Source organism: Protopterus annectens, chromosome 2.part2 (assembly GCF_019279795.1).
Source record: "Protopterus annectens isolate FY-2018-M chromosome 2.part2, PAN1.0, whole genome shotgun sequence".
NCBI classification, from domain to species: domain Eukaryota; kingdom Metazoa; phylum Chordata; order Ceratodontiformes; family Protopteridae; genus Protopterus; species Protopterus annectens.
The window spans coordinates 491913465-491934090 of NC_056730.1; the positions used below are offsets into that span (position 1 = coordinate 491913465).

At 36.5% G+C, this 20626-nt stretch overlaps 1 protein-coding gene across 2 annotated transcripts in view; it reads left to right on the plus strand.

Annotated features, from left to right (window-relative positions):
- EXOC6B (exocyst complex component 6B) overlaps nucleotides 1–20626 on the plus strand; it is a 5967963-nt gene that overhangs the window by 4294678 nt on the left and 1652659 nt on the right. For both annotated transcript variants that reach the window (XM_044063970.1, XM_044063971.1), the window contains exon 19: nucleotides 19486–19627. In XM_044063970.1, the coding sequence (XP_043919905.1) occupies nucleotides 19486–19627 (142 nt within the window). The remainder of the gene's footprint in view (nucleotides 1–19485; nucleotides 19628–20626) is intronic.

The window sequence follows — 20626 nt, forward strand, 5'->3', positions numbered from 1 at the left end:
ACATGGGCTTGAAGTGATACATTTCATTGTGGAAGTGAATGTTGTTGTTGTGTCTTTCAGCTTTTCCCGGTTAGCAGTCACCGCAGCGGAACTCCAGTCCGCTAATGATTGGCAGTAGATTTTTACATGCCGAGTTGCCGGCCCTGATGCACAACCTTCAACGAAGGTACGCCCATTCACGCATGACTCCACACAGAAGACGCTCTAGCTGAGAATCGAACAGGACAGTGTCATACTGTGAGGCGACAACGTTACCGCAGCACCACCACCGCTCATTGTGGAAGTGAATAATGATTGAATTAAGAATTTATTGGGTGATAATTTAAATATGGAAATTAATAACGTATTATTTGATAATTATGTGACAAGATGTGATGGTATTTTTGAGAGACTTGAACAAGTAAAATATAACATGATGTAAAAGGGAAAAAAAAGTTAATTAGGAATGAAAGAGAGTATTTACAAAAACTTGCTTACCGTCTTCCTGAGACATACCACATTGCACTTAAAACAATGAAGATACATTACATGGTCAAGGTTTAACAATATGGCAACTGGAGGTGAAAATGTAGGGAATTAGGGATCAGGCAGATAACTTTCGACATAATGGTTATACTGTAAATACAGTTTACCTCAGTAAGGATGACATTGAAGTCTTTGACCAGGAGTATCCTCCATTGTGGAGATCGGAAAGGTTAGGGAATAAGAATAAAAATAAACAGAATTTTTTAGATAACCCCCACACCCTGAAAGAGCAAAAGACAGAAACAGTTCTTGAGGAAAAACAAATGGAACAATTATTAAATGACAGTAATGATTTGGACAAGATTTTTACAGCCTTTGGGGGTAAAACACTACGTTTTGATGGTTTTAACATTTTAAATTATACAAACTTGAACATTACAAAACATATTTTACACTTTTTAAAAAAGGCTTTAAATTTGTCCCATCTCATGAAACTGATGTGGCTGAAGTCCTTACTGAGTTAAAATTATTTACGAGGAAGTTGAATCTGCAATTGATGTTTAAGGACAATAAAACAGATATAGACAGACCTTTTAATGATTTTAAGAGGAAAAGTACACTCAACCAACCCCATTATACACCCTACCATTGCTAATTTTGGGAAAATTTGAACACAAGAAATTTACAATGTGTGAAGCTCATCTGAAAAGAACATTTTACAACCTGACTAAAGATGAGGCAGCCCTACTTAAGGAGTTGAGAGGTAATGATGCTTTGCGGACCATGAAGCCAGATAAAAGGGATGTTATGGTCATAGAGAAGAATTATTACAATTGTCAAATTATGACATTAATATATGACATAGACAAATATGAAACAGTTTCAGAAATGAAATAAATAATGTACATAGAAAGATTCAGCTTTTTTTGGAAGGCTCTTTATTTCAAGGGGTAATTAATGAAGAAATGTATAACTTCCTACGCAATGGCCATCCTTTTATACCTAATGTCTTTGGTATTCCCAAAGTACATAACATCTACAATCCCCCCTTTCGATTGATGGTGGCTGCTTACAATAGTTCCACTTACTCATTGGGATATTTGTGGATAAGTTATTAAAGTGCATGTCACACCCGATTGAACATCTTTTAATTGATTCCTGGAAATTTTTTGTCAAAAATAAAACAAGAATACTATTCAGGCAAGTGTTCCTTTTCTACTATTGATGTATGTGATAGAGGTTCACATCGATTCCACAGACTAAGGGATTGGAATTATTCCATGAAGCAAGTACGGAATTAATGTCCCTTAATAACACTTTGATTCATTTTGTGATGGAAGTTATGGAAATAATTTTGGTGAATAATTTCATCACATTTGATGAGGAATTTTTTAGACAGATTAGAGGTGTAGCTACAGCGGATATAAAAAGTGTACACACCCCCCTGTTAAAATGCCAGGTTTTGTGATGTATATAAAAATGAGACCACAGTAAATCATCTCAAAACTTTTCCCACCTTTAATGTGACCTCTAACTTGTACAATTTAATTGAAAAACAAATCTGTTAGGGGGAAAAATATAAAAAAAGTACAATAAGCTGGTTGCATAAGTGGTGCACACCCTTAAACTAATACTTTCTTGCAGCACCTTTTGATTTAATTACAGCATTCAGTCTTCTTGGGTGCACACCTGCCATCAATTAAAGAGACTGTGATTAACCCCAAATAAAGTTCAGCTGTCCAAGTAAGATTTTCCTGACATTTACTCAGTTGCCTGGTACAGTAAAAGCCATGGTTTGCAGAAGGTTTACAAAGCATAAAAGGGATCTCATTGTTGAAAGGTATCAGTCAGGGGAAGGGGTAGACAAAAATTTTTCACAGCATTGGATATATACCATGGAACACAGTGAAGACAGTCATCCAAAAGTGGAGAAAATATATGACAACAGTGATGTTGCAAAAAACTGGACATCCCTCCAAAATGTATGAAAAGACAAGATGAAAACTGGTCAGGGAGGCTGCCAAGAAACCTACAGCAACACTGAAGGAGCAGCAGGAATTTCTGGCAAGTACTGGTTGTGTACTACATGGGACAACAATCTCCTGTATTCTCCATATGTTTGGCCTTGGGGTAGGGTTGCAAGATGGAAGCCTTACTTATACAGAAAAACATCCAGGCCTGGCTAAAATTTGCAAAACAATATATCCAGTCTCCAAAAAGCATGTGGGAAAATGTGTTATAGTCTAATGAGACCAAGGTTGAACTTTTCGGCCACAATTCCAAAAGGTACGTTTGGCGCAAAAAAAAGTTTACATCACCAAAAGAACACCATCCCAATAGTGAAGCATGATGGTGGCAGTATCATGCTTTGGGATTGCTTTTCTTCAGCTGGAACTAGGGCTTTAGTCAAGGTGAAGGGAATTATGAACAGTTTTAAATACCAGTCACTTTTGGCCCAAAGCCTTCAGGCATCTTCTAGAAAGCTGAAGATGAAGACGAATTTCACCTTTCAGCACAGCAGTGACTCCAAGCATACATCCAAATCAACAAAAGAATGGCTTCACCAGCAGAAAATTAAAGTTTTGGAATGGCCCAGCCAGAGCCCAGATTTAAATCCAATAGAAAATCTGTGGGGTGACCTGAAGATGGCTGTGAACAAGAGATGTCCTCATAATCTGAAAAATTTGGAGCACTTTTGCAAGGAAGAGGGGGCAAATATTGCCAAGTCAAGATGTGCCATGCTGATAGACTCCTACCCAAGAAGACTGGATGTTGTAATTAAATCAAAAGGTGCTTCAACAAAGTATTAGTTTAAGGGTGTGCGCACTTACGCAACCAGCTTATTGTACATTTTTTATTTTTTGTATTTTTCCTCCAGATTTGTTTGTTTTTCATTTGACTTGTACAGGTTATAGGTAACATTAAAGGTGGGAAACATTCTGAAATGATTTATTATGGTCTCATTTTTTTATATCATAAAAACCTGCCATTTTAACAGGGTTGTGTACACTTTTTATATCCACTGTATGGGCACCAATTGTGCTCCCATCTACGTTAACTTGTTAAATTTTTACTTGGAAGAGAAAATACATTTTAAATTCTTGTTTCAGTAATCACTGGTTGTTATGTTTACGATATTTAGATATGTTTATTTTATGGGAAAAGGACAGATAATGTTATAGAGAGTTTGTTCATTACATTAATAATGTTTGTTCTTTTTTCAGATTTACACATAGTCATTCTGAGTACTAATTATTTGGATGTCACCATTTTTAAAGACCACAGTGATGTTTAAAATTGTAAAGGAAACCCACATTTTTGAACAGTTTTTTTTTAGATTCTAGGAGTTGTCACCCTACTGTTACACCAAAAAAAAATTACAAAAAAAAAAAAAAAAAACATTATTAAGGGTCAAATGATATGAGCAGCTAAGATGTGTTTAGACCTTTTTAATTTCAAGCTAGAACTTTCCAACCTAGTACAGATGTTTTGTGATAGAGGATACCCCCTGAATATGGTATTAACACTTGGGAAAGAGGTATGAGAAGGTTGAGGTTCTAGAAATAAACCTCACATATACTAGGCAGTTACAAAGATATGATTATTTCTAAATCCAAGGACAATAGTATTACTTTTTCGAACTCTATGGTGATCCATTATGGTGACTTGGGTCCTGATGTTAGGAATATTTTAACACAGCGTTTGATTATGTTTAATTAAAACAGTGAATTAATCACTATTTTAGGAGAAAAGCCCTCTTTTGTCTGTAAAGCAGTGCATAATATGAAGCATTTATTGGAACACCTAGCATTGGCTGCGAACACCAAGGAGAGAGGAACCACTAAATGTGGAGCATGTAATTATAGTAAGTTTATTTTACAAGATCAGGAGGTAGTTTTATTTAACCCACCACAACAAGTTAGAATCGCAATGGGGAATTGTGCTAGTAAAGGTTTAGTATATGTAGCTGTTTGCCAGAGTTGTGGTAATTTTTGCATAGGGAAAACTGAGAGACCACTATGGAAATGTATCTATGAACACATGTATGTTGTCGAGCACGACAATGTTAATAATGCATTATACAATCATACTCTTGCATGCCCCCATTACAACAAATTTTTATTCGGGATAGAGATAATGAAGAAAAATTATAGGGATTTTTTTTAGGAAAATAGATTAGAAACCAGTGAATTGGACTGGCAGTTAAGATTAAATGCCTCTGTGTTACCCAACATTAATGATAGTATTTCTATAGCATCCATTTTAAAAAGGAAAGCCCTGGATTTGTAATATTGTACTAAAATGTTGTTAATGTAATTTTTAGAATTATTTGCTCTGGTTACAGTACTTAAATAATTTTAACAGTTTTAATGAAACTTTATATTATTTATATTGTATTATTTTACTTCACAGTGTTTGTGGCTGATAGAAGCTGTGTTATTGTATCATCGTTTAATTCATATTTTATATGTATAGGTGATTTTATTATACAAATTTTTACAAAGAGTATTAATTTATTTTGAAATTATTATTAGGTCACATAATTGGCATTGTTGATTATTTAAAGATTCCTCTTATCTAATTGTAATAATTTAAAGAAGTCCCAGTATCAGGGACGAGAGTGCTAGACCATTTGCTTTTATTTGTGATGTGAATTAAAGTTTCAGAGAGCTGTGCATATAAAGCTGCTTGAATTTCACTTTCCTTGCCTTGGTTTTAGCACCACTACCTGAGCCTTTTTGTGTTATAAGTTTTTTTCTGTGGCTGCACGGACACACACTGGTGTGGGTACTTGTTTAATCATCATTGTTTGATTATAGGTAGAGATGGTAGGATTTAGTTAACTGATGACCAGTTCATGAAAAACTGTTTGCTGAAGACTACTCTTGCAAATGGTACTTCACTGGAAATTATATTTTAATCCATCAGGTGTGCTGGCTTCAGAGTTTGTAATATTAAAGTGGGAATTACAGGGTGTTGTCTTTTGTAAGAAAATTCCCATACCACCTCTACCCAGAAAAATATTTTGATCAGATTTTCAGAAAAGTGTCATTTTAGTAAAGTTGTTTCAACTTGACACTGTTCAGCAAGTCAGTCATTAATGAATGAACCTATAGTCGGAGATGGCTACCAGTGTATGGAAAGTACTTGACTGTCTTGATGATGTGTCTGTCATTGTGAATTATTCATTTGATAGAAAGGGTTAAAGCATACATGCAGTCCACTTTGATTATCTTAATTCTGAGTCAGAGTTTCTCAAAATTTGATAAGGTTCAACAGAAGTATGTATTGAAGACCAGAGACCCTTCTTTATATTTGTTTGCTATTGTTAATAATCTTGGAAATGGACGTGTTGGTGGAAGTCATATTAACACATCTTTCAGGGATTTCTTGGATCCATTTCTTTTTCAATCTTGGTGATTCTCTGCATTTTTTTGGAACATTTTCAGTTTTAAACAGCTACTGTCTAAATATTGAAGATTTTAACTGTTTTGTATCAGTCATATACTCCTTATATAATACTACCGTTGTACTCCACTGTATGTTGCCTAGCTGTTTTATTTTTGTGTGTGTTTCCATTTGGTAGCCATGATAGTCATAATGAGCCAGAGGCCTCTCTTCAGCATATTCCCAGGGGAGAAAATCTTCAAAGTATAACACTATGGCAAACAAAAGCTCCTTGGACGTAATAGTGCAATACAGTGCATAGTAGCAAGAGTTAAAATCAGAAATGTATACAAGGTGTAATGTATATAAGATGCTAAGTCATGGTATAATTAGGAAGTTATATTATATACAACACAACGTATGTGATTTATATACATAAAAACATGATCAAAATATTTTTCATAGTAGTATATTTCAGTATGCATAATTTTGGTGTATAAAAAGAGTTGGATTTTGTTTACTTGACTGTTAACTGGGCAGGTGGGCTCATCCTTGACCCTTTTCAATCATGATCTGGATGCAGGAGCACACTTATAGAAGATTTAAGAATTTTTACAGTGATGCATGCAAAATAATTGTATTAACCAAAAATACAAAACATAAAGGTTCATTAATAGGGTAAGGAACATGGTAAATTGTGTTGTTTGAATTTGGCAGAGAAAAGAGGGAATGCAAAGATTAAGGAAAAGTAAAATATGACAGAGTGTGAAGGTGAGATGGCAGAGTCCTTTCTTTGTGTCGGTCCTCCCTCCAGTATGTACATATTTACAAAGTCTGCCTGCAAGGTTGTCAAAAAGGGTATAAAAGTTCCACAAATGGCTGGAATCTACATTTGGCTTTTTTAAAGTGAGAGATTGAGCGATTTTAGTTACATGATGAAAAAGAAATATGTGTAGCTTTGTTTGTATATTAACAGAAAGTAGTTGTTTTGTTTGATAGCAAGGGAGGAGTAGTTTCAGTTAATATTCATTTTGTGTGCTCTACCAGCTGGTTAATGTTTGATATTTAGGAGTATTTCAGTTTTTTCTATCAATGACTTGTTACTAGGTTCTGTGAATACATATGGGGATAGTTTCATTATTTTAGCAATGTATACAGAATAAAGGGAATATCCAAACTGGTAATTAGATTTTGATTTTGTGATTCAGATTGGGTCATATCTTCATATAAGATTGCCTATTGTTGGACATTTCTTAGGTTTCTATATTATGTTATTTCTTGATTTAAGCTGGGTGAATGTAAAATGTTATAATGCTGTGCAACAATGAGCATTATTTCACAGACTGTCAGCAAAATTAGCACTAGTATTCTAGTTTGTATAGCTGAATTTTTAGTGTATTAGAGTTGAAGCATATAGCAAGGTAGGTAGCAAGAGCGCATCAGTTGTCAATAGTTTGATCTGTTAAATAAGATTTATAATTGTATAATGTGATGTTTCCAGCTGGTTTTGGATACAGAATATTTTATGTGTTGGGCAAATGTCAAGTCATTAGCTCTAATGACTTATAAAAGTTTAGAATGGAAAACTTGACTAGAGCTTTATTTAAGGATGTATTCTTGAACTCTGTAGTTGTTAAGGGCAAAATAAAAGCTGAAAAGGATCTGTTTTGTTTTTTTTAAGGTGTAGTGTTAAGTAATTTGAGTTTGCTAGTCAGTGTTTAGTTTATTAAATGGATCCAAAGTTTTTTTTTCTGTTTTTTAAGTTAGTCCAGGGTATCTCTTGTGCATTTCAGATGTGAACTTGTCGGCCCATTGAACTAAAGTGGCTTTATCAGTTACAGCATGTATATCATTTGTAAATACGTTAGCTAAGAGCTCTCCAAGTATGGATCCCTGAAATGTTTACAACTTGAAAAAAAGAGTTAAATATATTGTCAGCAGACACATTTGGAGCTTTCATTAGGATAGCTTTTAAGCTACAATATGGTATTATTGCTCGTATTTACTTTAGGTAAGCTGGTTAACAGTACTTAGTATGAGATTATGCAAAAAGCTTTGGGCAGGTCTAAAAAGAGACAATGAGGTCGATTGTAAGCCTCATTTTCTTGGCTTATGCTTTTTGTACTATGGCCGAGACTTTTTTTTTTTTTTTTTTTTTTTTGTTAAATAGCCCAGGATTTGTTTATGGTTACATTTTCTAGTATCTTTAAGATATGCAATAATATGGATATTGAACACTTGTTGGGGAAGTCATTTGATGTGCCACTTTTATGAACTGAAATTATGTTATGATTGTTTTCATACTCAAGGAATTGAAACTTTGTTGAGATGTGTTATGGCTTTTGCTGTGCTATGTGGATTCTGGTTGAATCTTATCTGCGGCTAGAGTGGTACATTCTAGTTTGAGGATATTTTTGGTTTTATTTACTGATACATGATGTAGAATCACAATTGCTTTCATTTTTGTCATTTTGAGTGGTAAAATTTTGTTGCCTGAATATTGCTGTCGCTATCAGGAAGTAGTTGGAACTCATTTTACAGGTGGTGATGTAGTTTGGCTCATCTGGTAAAGGGCTTAGCTGAGTTTGTTTGTTCAAGTTTAATAAGTTTGTTTACAGAAATTTTAGAGATTGTTTTTTAGGCAGACTGAGAAGAGTTTTTTTGCAGATTGAGATTAGTCTTTTTGGCCTGTCTTAATTTACATTTTACCTGGTTTCTGAGAGTTCTGTAATGTTGTGTGGATGCATTTTGTTATTTTTCACAGTCCTCCTATACCTTATCTTTTAAATTAGTCTGTTTTTCTTACTTTTGTCTTGCATCTGGGAGCCAGTGAGATTAAGATATCTGGGAATATTTGTTTGAAATAATGTACAGCTTCACCTAAGGATAGTTGCATATGTAGAGTCCAGTTAAAAGTTTGCAACACAGAGTTAAATGTTGATTGTTAAGCAGACATTTTGGTTTGTATCTAATTATAATATGTTATATGTATTTTGGATTGTTTCCAATTGATATATGTTTGGTATGATTACTTATAATGTTATGTTCTATGTCTGTTATATTGGTGGGATAAGGTGTTAGTATCTGGTCAAGTATTATTTTGTTTTCCATATAACATTATATATTCAAATTGCATCAGAGATTAGTTGTGGAAAACCAAAAAGATTAATAATAGGCAGTTTTTTTTTTTTTTGTCTTGCTGGTTTGGGACAGACGGTGTTGAAATCTTATATTATTATGTCTTGTTTTATGTTGGAAGTTATCAATGAGAGTATATTCTTTAAGGTGTTACTATTACATGTAATATTTAAGGGTAGGTAGATTGTTGCATTATGGAGAATGTTGTATAAGTCAGCTTAATTGTTTTGAGTAGTCCTTCAGAGTGGATGAATCCTAGAAATGATTGATGCTGTCTCACAAGCTGAAGTACAGAATTAAATCCTCTGCCCATTTTTGAATATCTAATTTAAAAATGCTATTGTCTTGTGATAGATGTCTTCTTTATCTTTTATATTTTGTTTTAGCCATGTTTCTGTAATGGTTTATCTCAGTTTAATTTGTCCAAGTGTTTTGGGTTTCTAATACCATGACTGGAATGGACCCCATTCCTATGTCAAATCATGATTAACGTTTGTGAAATTGATATTCAATTTTTTTTTTCAATTATAATTTTTATTGCATTTCACTTCTATTTAAATGCAAGAAAAGAATGAGAGAGAAAATATACATACAAGTTACTTGGAATAACAAGTTTCAGTCCAAATACGATATACATAACATAAATCATCAATGTTAGGGTAGCAATTATACATAATTGTCTAATAATCAAGCTGCTCTTAATGAGCTGTAAAACAAACATTTACATAAAGATAGTATACAACATATTGAAAATGTGACATTAAAACATTGCAACCAGATACTCAAGTCTACTTAAATAAACATTCTGTCTTGCACTAACTATGTACAATATATACAGTGATGTCACCTTAATGTTCATCTTATGTGTTTGCCATGACCTGTACACTGTTATTGTGAGTATTTCTATAATAATTGCCTTGTTTACCTTAATTATGTAAAGTAATATTGATGGTGAAGTCCCCTAGTTATAAATTAATTTTGTCCTAGGATTGCTAAAAGCGTTTTCCAATGTTTCTGATAAGATTTTTTTTTGGCTTCTTATAATTAATTTGCTGACTAATAAGTATTTTATAGCCATTCCTTTAAATTCTTCCCATGTGATTTTACTTCTATCTAACCAGTTTTGGGCTATATATGATTTGATCATTGCACACAATGTGACTACGGTGTGTTTATTTTCATATGAGAAATTATTAGGGAATATGTAAAATTGCCATTTCCCATGACAGGGTAGATTTGGTGTATCCCTTTTTTTCTAACTTGGTTCTTAGCAAACACCACAGCTTGTAAACATTTTTACAGCTCCAAAAATATGAAGGGTGTCAGTAACACTGTTTTGGCATATGGTACAATAAGGGGAGTGGGAGGGATTAATTTTGCTAAGAAAAAGTGGTGTGTGATGTGCATTGTTATTGATCATAATTTGGGTATAAATTCGTTTTTTTAAGGGGAGTTAATTTCAAAGTAAGTTCAATAGCATCAGGTTTTTGTTCATCAGTTATCTTATTATTTTTCTCTTCTCAAAATTTGGAATATAGAATTGCATCTTGATTTCTATTTTTTGTTATTAATCTATATGTATTTGATAACATTTTAGATCTCGACAGTAGCAGGTTAATAATTTGTTGATATACCTGCATGTCTTGGTTGTCTATTTTGACATTCATAGTAATTGTATTGATCAGGTAAATTAATTGGTTGATTATGGTATTATAGCTTTTATTTACTTCAAGTTTTTTGTCTTATTGTCAACTGAGAAACTTTTGATCTGGTATAGGTCCTATACAGTGATATTTTTAATTTTTGGATACTGATTCAGGTTTAATATAGTATTGTTTAATTTAATATTAGGATTAAGGTATACTGGCTGTCCCAATACCAAAGTATCTTTAAGATTTAGGGAGGCTACCAGCTTTTGAAATATTACTGTGTTTTTTATTATTATGGGATGAACCTTAAAATGCTTTAAAGTCTTTTAATTTAGAAAGGGTACTGCTCTAGGGTTTAAATTGCATGAGATTAGATGATTGTAATATATTTTAATCCATAGTGGATACCATGCTTTGTTGGAAGGTTCAAAATTTGCTATTTGTATAATTCGACTAGAGTTTAGTATGTTGTAGTATGTTTGGAATTCAGGTAGGCCTAGGCCCTCTTTTTGTTTGGGTAATGTTAATTTAGTGTATTTTATTCTTGTACTTTTTGGATGCCAAATAAACTTTCCTAGTAGTGTTTCAAGTTTGGAGAAGAAGTTTTTCGATATATTTTGGTTAATAGCACTAAAATGAAACAATAGTCTTGGAAGAATATTCATTTTAATTAAGGCCGCCTTAGCTAGTGGAGATAGATTGAGGTTTAACCATCTCTTAGTGTCTTCAGTGACGTTAGACCAGGTTTTAAACAAGTTTTTAGTCATATTAGATTGGGGGTGAGTGAACATAATACCCAGATATTTAAGATTATAATTGACTTTAATTTCAGTTTCAGGGAACTAGAATTCCTTATGTCCTAGAGTATTCATAAGGGAATATGATCGATTTGTTAGGGTTAATCACATAATTAGATATTTTTGAGAATTTTTCAGTGGAGTTTAATATTCATTCAATTTTTGATGTTAGCCAAAAGTGCTATATACAGCACCTGCAATCTGCCCAGAATTGACATCTGCAGTTCATACGCAGTTACAGTTATCGGATGCATATTCTAAATGCGACTGTAATTTATTTTTTTTTATTAGACTCATTGTGCCTACTACTATTGGAACTGTCTAGGTGTCCTTCTTCCACGTTGCTGTTGCTTTTGTCTGCAAATCTTGGTATCTTATGACTTTGTGGCTGTCAGTAAGTAAGACACTGTAGTCACTGGGTGTAGGAATTTCATTAATCAATGATATTTTTGTCTTTTCATGAACTAATATTGTTTTCTTGTATTCATTTTTTGAAATGTTGAGAATCCGTAATCACATGTGATATAAACTTAATCATTCTTTATAATGATTTGTGGCTCATGTTTCCAGTGCTTCTCAGCTACTTCAGTATTGTAATATTTTCACAATCCTCAGTACAACAGTGTTTCCATGTTATTATGTCTTTCAATATACAGGCCCTTTGCCATTAGTGTATCACAGCCCACCAGCAAGATGTGCGACCATTTCCAGTTCTGTTTTGCAGACCTTGCATTTATCTGTTTATACCACATGTTCAATGGACGTTGTAAACCAATGTGTATGTCGTCCACTGTCCTGGGACACCAATATTAACCTTTTACCTTTTGGTTTAAATTCAACTCTCCTTAACCATTCCTATATCAGATCCTGGTCAAATGAGGATATTCCAGGAGTTTTCTGTACTTGAAACTGTATTTATGCCTTTTCCACATTTCTTGCCTTCTCATCTGATCTTTCTCCTTATATTCTTTCTTTTGTTTTTTTTTTTTTGGCACATTTAGTTGCTGCCTGATTTCCGTCTACTTCTGGTTTAATTTCCATTCCCCCTTAACATTGATATGCTTCTGCTAAATTAAGCAGGGAAGTCAGCTTAGACTTTTTCTCCTCATGTTTCAAAACATTCACTATATTTGGATTTTGTGAGGTCAGCAGATACTAATCTTTGCATGTAGTCAGTTCTGAGGAGGCCCCTTCCTCCTCCAGAACAAGGAATATATAATCTTGTATACACGTATATCATTTGATAAGAGTGAAGCAGTGTTCTTGTTTTCCTGTCCAGCTGATGCAGTACATTTGGGGGCCAGTTTAATCACCCCAAAAACTGTTAGAATAGAAAGTGTAAATTGGTTTATAGCTTGGACTTTATTCCTAGATGCCAGGACTGTTTTCAGTATTAATTTTAGTCTTCTAAAGTATCCCTTACTGAGTTGTTCGCATTTGGTCATGTTTTATTGTCGCTCTTTCATCATTTCCCAAAGATTTATCCACTCCTCCTTGCTCAAGTTCCTTTATATCACATTCCTGTTCCAGACTATTTTTTTGATGGTGCAGTTTTTCTGTTTAAATGTTGGTATTGCACAATTATCAAGACCATATGATATTCTTATATCATCTGAGAACATTTTGATCACTTGCAGTTATAGGTTCATAGGTTCATACTAGGCTATCTGCCCTAGGGCATTTATAAGCCTAGCCAGCGTGTGTTTGGCTTTCACCACCTATTTTAAATTCATTTTGCTATGCCCTTTTTTGAGATTAGTATACTGTGCCTCTGTCTAACAGTGACACAGAAATGATACCTGGGGTAAACCTGCGATCTCCCATCCACTCATCAAGATTCCTCTTGAAGAGAGTCAGAGGGACTCTGCCTAACCTGGGCTGGGATTTTATTCCAGAGTGAAGGGAGCCTCTGGGTTATGAATCTGTCCCTCCAGCATGTCCTATTTATTTCAGTGCTGAGGTTCAAGTCTCTCGAGCGCGTAGCTCGATGGGATTTGGATTTTCTGAGGTGCAGCATGTCCATTAATTCCGGGTTGGACATGGCTTTATATGTCAGGCACAGATCGCCTCTGAGCAGGCAGTATGCCACTGAGTAGAGCTGGAGTTTCTTTAACTGGGCAGCATATGGCATATGTTTGAGCCCTTTGATCCTCTTGGTGAGGTACTTTTGGGGTCTTTCCAGTTGCTGCAGGTGTCTGGTAAGGTACATCCCAAAAGGGGCATTGTACTCAATTATGGGCCTGATGAGGGATGAGTAAAGAGGCACGATGACCTCCCCTGATCTAGATGTGAATGCCTTCATGAGTAGGTGGGCTATATAAAATGTTTTTCTAACCACTTTGGCCACGTGGTTGTCAAATGAGAGATTGCTATCAACTTGGGTCCCCAGGTCCCTAATTACTTCTTCTGTACTTAATGGATTACCACCTATGTGGTAATTTGTGGGCACTTTGTTTTTGCCAAAGGGGATGACTATACACTTTTTGGCATTTAGCTTGAGGCCATGGCTCTGGCACCAGTTGTCTGTTTCTATGAGGCCCTTTTGGAGGATGCTTGTGTCGGCTGGAGAGTTGATTATGGCACCCAGTTTGCAGTCATCTGCGAACTTGGTCAGCCACAGTCCTTCTATGTTGGCCTGTACCTCAGAGAAATATATACCGAACAAGAGAGGTCCCAGGACTTAGCCTTGTGGGACGCCACTTGTAACTGGTTTGGAGTCTGACACGGCTCCAGCAATTCTAACCATGTGGGTTCTGTCCTTGAGCCAGTTTGCAATCCATCTACTGACATAGGGGTTTATATTTAAGCTGGTGAGCTTATCTATAATGCCCGAGTGGGGTATTGTATCGAAGGCTTTTGCGAGGTCCAGGTAGGCTGTGTGGACCACCTTCCCCTCGTCAATGGCCTTGGTGACTGTTTCAAAGAAATCGACCAGGTTTAAGAGGCAGGATCTGCCCTTAACATAACCGAACTGGGTAGGATCCAGTGTCTGTAGGTCCCCAATATCTTTACTTATGAGGTTCATGATGATCCTTTCCATAGCTTTGCAGACCAAGCTAGTCAGGCTTATGGGGCGCTAGTTTCCAGGATCTGTTGAGGCACCACCTTTGTGGAGAGGGACCACTGTTGCTGTACGCCACTCTTTGGGTACATATCCTGTAGTAAGGCTGAGATTGAACAGTAGTTTTATGTTTGGGTTTAGCTCTTCTTGGAGTTTATGTAGGACGCAGCCCGGGACACCGTCTGGTCCCCTTGATGCTGTGTTTTTTGCTTTGGAGAGGGCGGCTCTTACCTGGGCATCTGAGATGTCAGGGGGGCAGCACTCTGCTGGGATAGATATTTGCCCTTTTGGTGGGGAGGGGGGGGGGAGTTTGCACTGAACCTGTCAGCTAGGATGTTGGCAATGTCTGTGGGTTCGATATATTTTTTGTCATTTTGGACTAATTCTGAGCATATCTGGGAATTCCCACCCAGGTTCCTAACATAACTAAAGAAAGCCTTGTGATTATCCTTAGTGTCCTGTGCAATTTTTCTCTTGAAGCTGGCCTTAGATGATTTTATGAGTGCCCGTAGTTTTTTGCTAATACTGATCAGAGATGCCTTCCCTTTTTGGGATTTTGCTCTATCATGTGGTAGCTTCCTCCTTCTATTGTATAGTTTGTTTATGGCTGGGGTCCACCAGACAGGACGTCTGCCTTTGGAGGATTGGGTCTTGGTTTTATTTGGGATTGCATGATCCATGCATTCCTGAAGGTGTTCATAGAATGCGTTTATAAAGGATTCTGCGGTCTGGGCCGTATTTTCCACAGGCTCGGGGGCTTTGAAGGATTCCACCTCGGTTTTGAGGAGTGTGAAATTTGCTTTAGAGAAGTTTTTCACTGTGGTTTCCTGGGCAGGGGGTGGGGTCGGGATGTGAATATCCAGTGAGATTAGTTTATGGTCTGATTTTACCAATGAGGGATACACTTCTGGTCTGGAGCACAGAGTCCCCCTGTTGGTGATGATCAGGTCCAGTATGTTTTCCCCTCTTGTGGGAGTGGTAACAAGTTGTTCCATAGCATTTGAGTTTATAAATTCTAGGAACCTTTGGGCTAGGGTGTTGGAGCTAGAGTAATGCTCCCAGTCTATGTTTGGGTAGTTGAAGTCGCCTAATGTAATGGTGTTTGGAGAGACCTTCATATTTTCCAGTGTTCTCAGGAAGGCCGAGTGGGGTTCCTGGGTTTGGGAGGGTGGTCTGTAGCAGGCTATAAATTGGAAGGCAGTTTTACCCACTGTTAGTTGCACATGGATAGTCTCTGATGCTTCATGCTGTGCCACCAACCTGGAGGTGTGGGTATCTTTGACGAATATTGATACTCCCCCTCCTTTTGTGGTTCGGTCCAAGTTTTGGGCCAAAAAGCATGGTATGAGGTATAACCTGGTAGTGCTGGGGTGCTCTCGGTAGCCTTGAACCAGGTTTCTGTTACTGCACAGATATTGATGTTCTCCATGCTAAGGAGAGTTTTGAGTGCGTGCATCTTGAGGTTTAGACTTCCTGCGTTGAGTAGCATTACTCTTAGTTTCTTATCCCTTGTGATACCTATGGAGGTGGGTTTGTCTTTTGAGCCTTGCCTAAAAAAGGCACTATGGGGGAAGCAAGAGCCTTTGCCAATATCCGAAAGCCCAGGGGTATCAGGTGCAAGCCGTCCCTAGCGAAGCATCGTGGCTTGTCGAGCATGGCATCCCAGGCTGACAGGCATTGGATCCCCTTTGAATGACACCAATACTTAAGCCAATTGTTGAAATTGATCATCTTGTCTTCATATTGTGGCATCATTCTTGGTGAGGGTAAGATGCTACTCAAGGTCAGGGTCATACCGGTGTTATGTTCAATCCCTTCAATCCCTCTCTTTTGATAACCTGGCTATTAAATGGTTTACTTCTTATCTAAACAACAGACAACAAGCCGTTCTTTGGGACAACCATATCTCTTCCTTATTGCCTTTTTCTATTGGAGTACCACAGGGCTCCATTCTTGGGCCACTTCTCTTCTCCCTTTACATAAACGATCTTAACACTGTAATCCCTCAAGCTACCTGCATCCAATACGCTGGCGACTCCACTATTATTTGTTCAGCATCTACCTCCTCAGAGCTACTCTCACTAACTCAAACTACCTTCAACACTGTAGAAACCTGGTTTACTAGACGGTACCTCCTCCTCAATGCTAAAAAAACTAAACTGCTCCTTTTCACTCCTACCACTCGAGCCTCCCCATTAAACTTCAACATCTTGTCAAATGACACCACTGTCATCTCTCCTGACCTGACAACAAAACTACTAGGAGTAACCATTGATAACAATCTCACTTTTGATCAACATACCAACATCATCATCAAAACAGTTAACAAAAAAATAGGATCATTATACCGTATTAAGCCATTTCTCACACCTACTACCAGGGCTACTATTGCCCACTCCCGTCTGATATCTACTCTCTTTTACGCATCACCTATTTTTACTAACCTTAAGAAGGCTAACCTAAATAAACTAGCAGTTTGTTACAATAGCATTGCCCGCTTTGCCACCGGTAACCCTTTCAGAACACATCACTGTCATAACCTAAAACTCCTAGGCTGGCTAGAGCTACAAAACTGTCTTATGATCTCACAACTTACCATTGCCCACAAGATACTTTACCAACCTGATAACACCCCTATACTCTCTAAACTTTTAATCCCTTATAGCAATCTTACCTCCCTTCGATCTTCTTCTAAACTCAGGACCAAATCTGTAAAATCTCATAACTTAGCTGGTGACTCTCTGTTCACCAATACTGTAGGTAGGACATGGAATCTGCTACCCACAGATATTACTCTAATCACTTCCTTACCACTCTTCAAACAAAAAATCAAACTTTACTTCCAAAATCACTGGCTTTGTTCCTGTAGGACTCCTGACTAACCTTTTTCATTCCCCCCTACTCTACCTCAACTATTTACTGTCTTATTAGCTACACACTTTTTTTTCTTGCCCTGTTGCTCTCCTCTTATGCTCTGACTCACTCCTCCTTTCTCTCCCCTGCCCTCATTACCATCTTCTTTTTTCTTCCCCTTCTAGACTTTTGTTTCTCTCTCTTCTCCTCTCTTGTATTTCTACATTAATCCCATCTAATTCTCTTGTTATACTTCTTTCTCTCTGGATTATTGAAACTAACTGCTAATCTTTAGCATTTTAATTGTGATGCTACTACTGAACTAGTGTATTTTTGTGTGTGCCTTAAGTATTTGTTGTTCTTATTACTAAATGTATATTCTTATTGTACTTACATTTTATTAATATGTCTTGTAGTGTAGTTTTATGTATGGAGCTTTTCTCCCCGGGCCTCTACTGAAAATGGACATATATCCAGCTTGACTAGCCCGGTAAACAAATGTAAAATAAATAAAATAAAATAATAAATGTTTTCATGTTCTCATCTGATGAACTATACAGTTCTAAATCATCCATAAAAAGATAAGTCTTTAAACTTTTTTTGTTTTCTTGGAGCCAGATTTAACCAGCGAAATCGTAATGGTCAATATGTCTGGTTTAATGTTGTATCAAAGTTTGTAGCTTAGTTATTTTAGTACCGATATTATTATAGGTTATTTTTTGTCCCTGGGATTGTTAACGTAAATCATATGTTATCTTAGTAAATGTGCTGGTTTGGTTCAGTATCGACACATAAGAGGAGATCTATGCTTGATGGTGCATGTTTTTTAAGAGTGGTCGATGTCACTTTTTTATGCATGTTAGATGCAGTTCTTTTTGGTGAATACTTTTGTGAGGAGATGTATAGTTTAGCTGCTAAAGGCTGATATCGCTGTTGTAATATAGTTGAGTAGAAGAAAGGCAAATGAAACTGAGTTATTTTGTGAATGTGATTGGAGTTCATTTAGGTTGGAGTAGATTATTATGGTTTCATAGCTGCAAATGCAAGTAAGGTGCGAAATGTGGCTGATAATGTATGAATGATACTCATTGCAATGATTTTGTTTTCGCTGTAAGATGTATTTGAACTTGGTTAAGATATTTCTGTATGATGATGTGCTACTGATTTCCTTTGTGAAGAACGTAGCAGCAGTGCATATTGTTAGGAGTGATTTTGTAATATATTCTAAGACAATTTGCCAGTGTGTTGGGTAGTAACTCTGTTTAGAAGAGTTCTGTTGTGGGTGGGTATTTTTGAATATGCTAGTTATCACATAATTTGTTGGGGGGGGTCGTCATGTAAAAGTATACATCTGTCAGGGTATTTAGGGGAGGGGACAAGATAAGAGCAAAGCAGGCCACTCGGTGCACAATATAGACCTTGGGCAGCTCAGTGGTGAAACATGTGCTAGCCCTTTAATAAAATGTTCAGTGTATGGGACATAGACTGATTAAAACTGTGTATGTAAAGTTAAAAAGTGTATGGGAGAACAGATTTTGTTACAGTACATTGGTTGGAGCAAAGCTGCATGCAGTGTTACAGAAGATGTTGAAGGCAGGTATTGTAAAGATGACCTTAGGAGAGTCTTGTGGAAACTGACTAGGTACAGACTGTGCCTTAAAATTGCAAGGGCAGTGTGACTTGACTGCAAATACAGCTGTACATTAAAGAACAGTAGTCAGCTGCTGTACATGAACAAAGTTGTGGCAGTATAATCCAGATTATCTTGTGGGTAGGTCACCACTGGCTACTTACACAGCAATGCAGGCATCTTGCTACTGGAGGATGTAGCAGTTTTTTATATGATATGTATACCATTTATTATCCTAACATCTGATGGATATTTTAAGTATATTCCTTGAAAATGCTTTTGTCAAAAACAGTGGGTCATATGTCTACCAAATTTATAAATATGCAATTTTTCTACTTGTGAGAAAGTTGATGCACCTGAAAAGGCCAGGTAATTGTTGATCTTTGATTGTTATTTTTTTAAAGCTTTTCAGGCAGACAAGAAGACACAAGACTTGGTATGTTTTATTCTTTTTAAATATACTTTGCTTCATTCCTTCAAATGGTTTGTCTTTTATCCTTGCAGGGTAAAGTGGCACAGACTGCATGCATGTCAGCATGTAAGCATTTGTCTACCTCTTTGCAGCACTTACTGCTAGATACAGAAATCAGACAGATTACCATGGGAGCCCTGCAGCAATTTAACCTGGATGTGAAGGAGTGTGAACGTAAGAGACTTATTGTTTTTGTTTTAAATTATATAAGATTGTATTACATCAGAACTGTGCAGAAGATATATATATATATATATATATATATATATATATATATATATATACATATATATATATATATGTATTTATGAATCTTATTTAGAAAAAAGCTCTTTGTTCACAGACCAAGTAGTGAGTTTTTAGTTCTTGTGTGTCAAGCTCATACCTCTGAATATACTTTTATCCATAAATGTTCTAGGTTAACAGTTTCCAAGAGACAGAAATTGTTGGAGTTTTTTTTTATGTTGATCTGTTTTTGATTATGTTGTACAGCAGCTGCAAATGCATAATCACTTGCTCATTGTTAATACTGATATTTTAATTTGTTTTTCCCTTGTCATTCTTTCAGTATCAAACCTCCAATGGTGCCCATTTAACCCATGTGTTCCCCATGTCTTCTGATATTAACAACCTACATCACTCACATGTGGGTCTCCTCTTTCCTGGGTTGAATATGCTACTTTAGCCTCATCTTATATTCAGGCTTTGAAGGGGAGTGTGACTCCCCAACACTGGCCAATAGTCAAGGAGCCTCAGTCCTCACCACTGGCAACAGTGGGGGGGTGTACACACTGGGAGGATGACAAGTGCACACACAGTAAAGTGCAGTTTGCCTTAAAAGCACACAAATATCACAGACAGTCTAGGGCTGGTTTCTTCCTCTTTCTCCAGATCCCCAATAAGACTCCCCACTGGCATAGTTATATAGTTGAGATCTCAGCTGAGTGGCCAAGCAAAGACCTCCAGCACCCTCTCTGTCCAACCAGTGCTTTGTGTCCTTGCCCAAGTAGCTGACACACACACGCTTTGAGATTTGATTTATACAAACGCACACACACACACACACACACACACACACACACACACACACACACCTGGGAAAGGCTAGCACAGGTTTACTAGCTATGTCCCCTTCTGCCCAGACTGTAAGGTAGTTTTCACTGCCACCAGCCA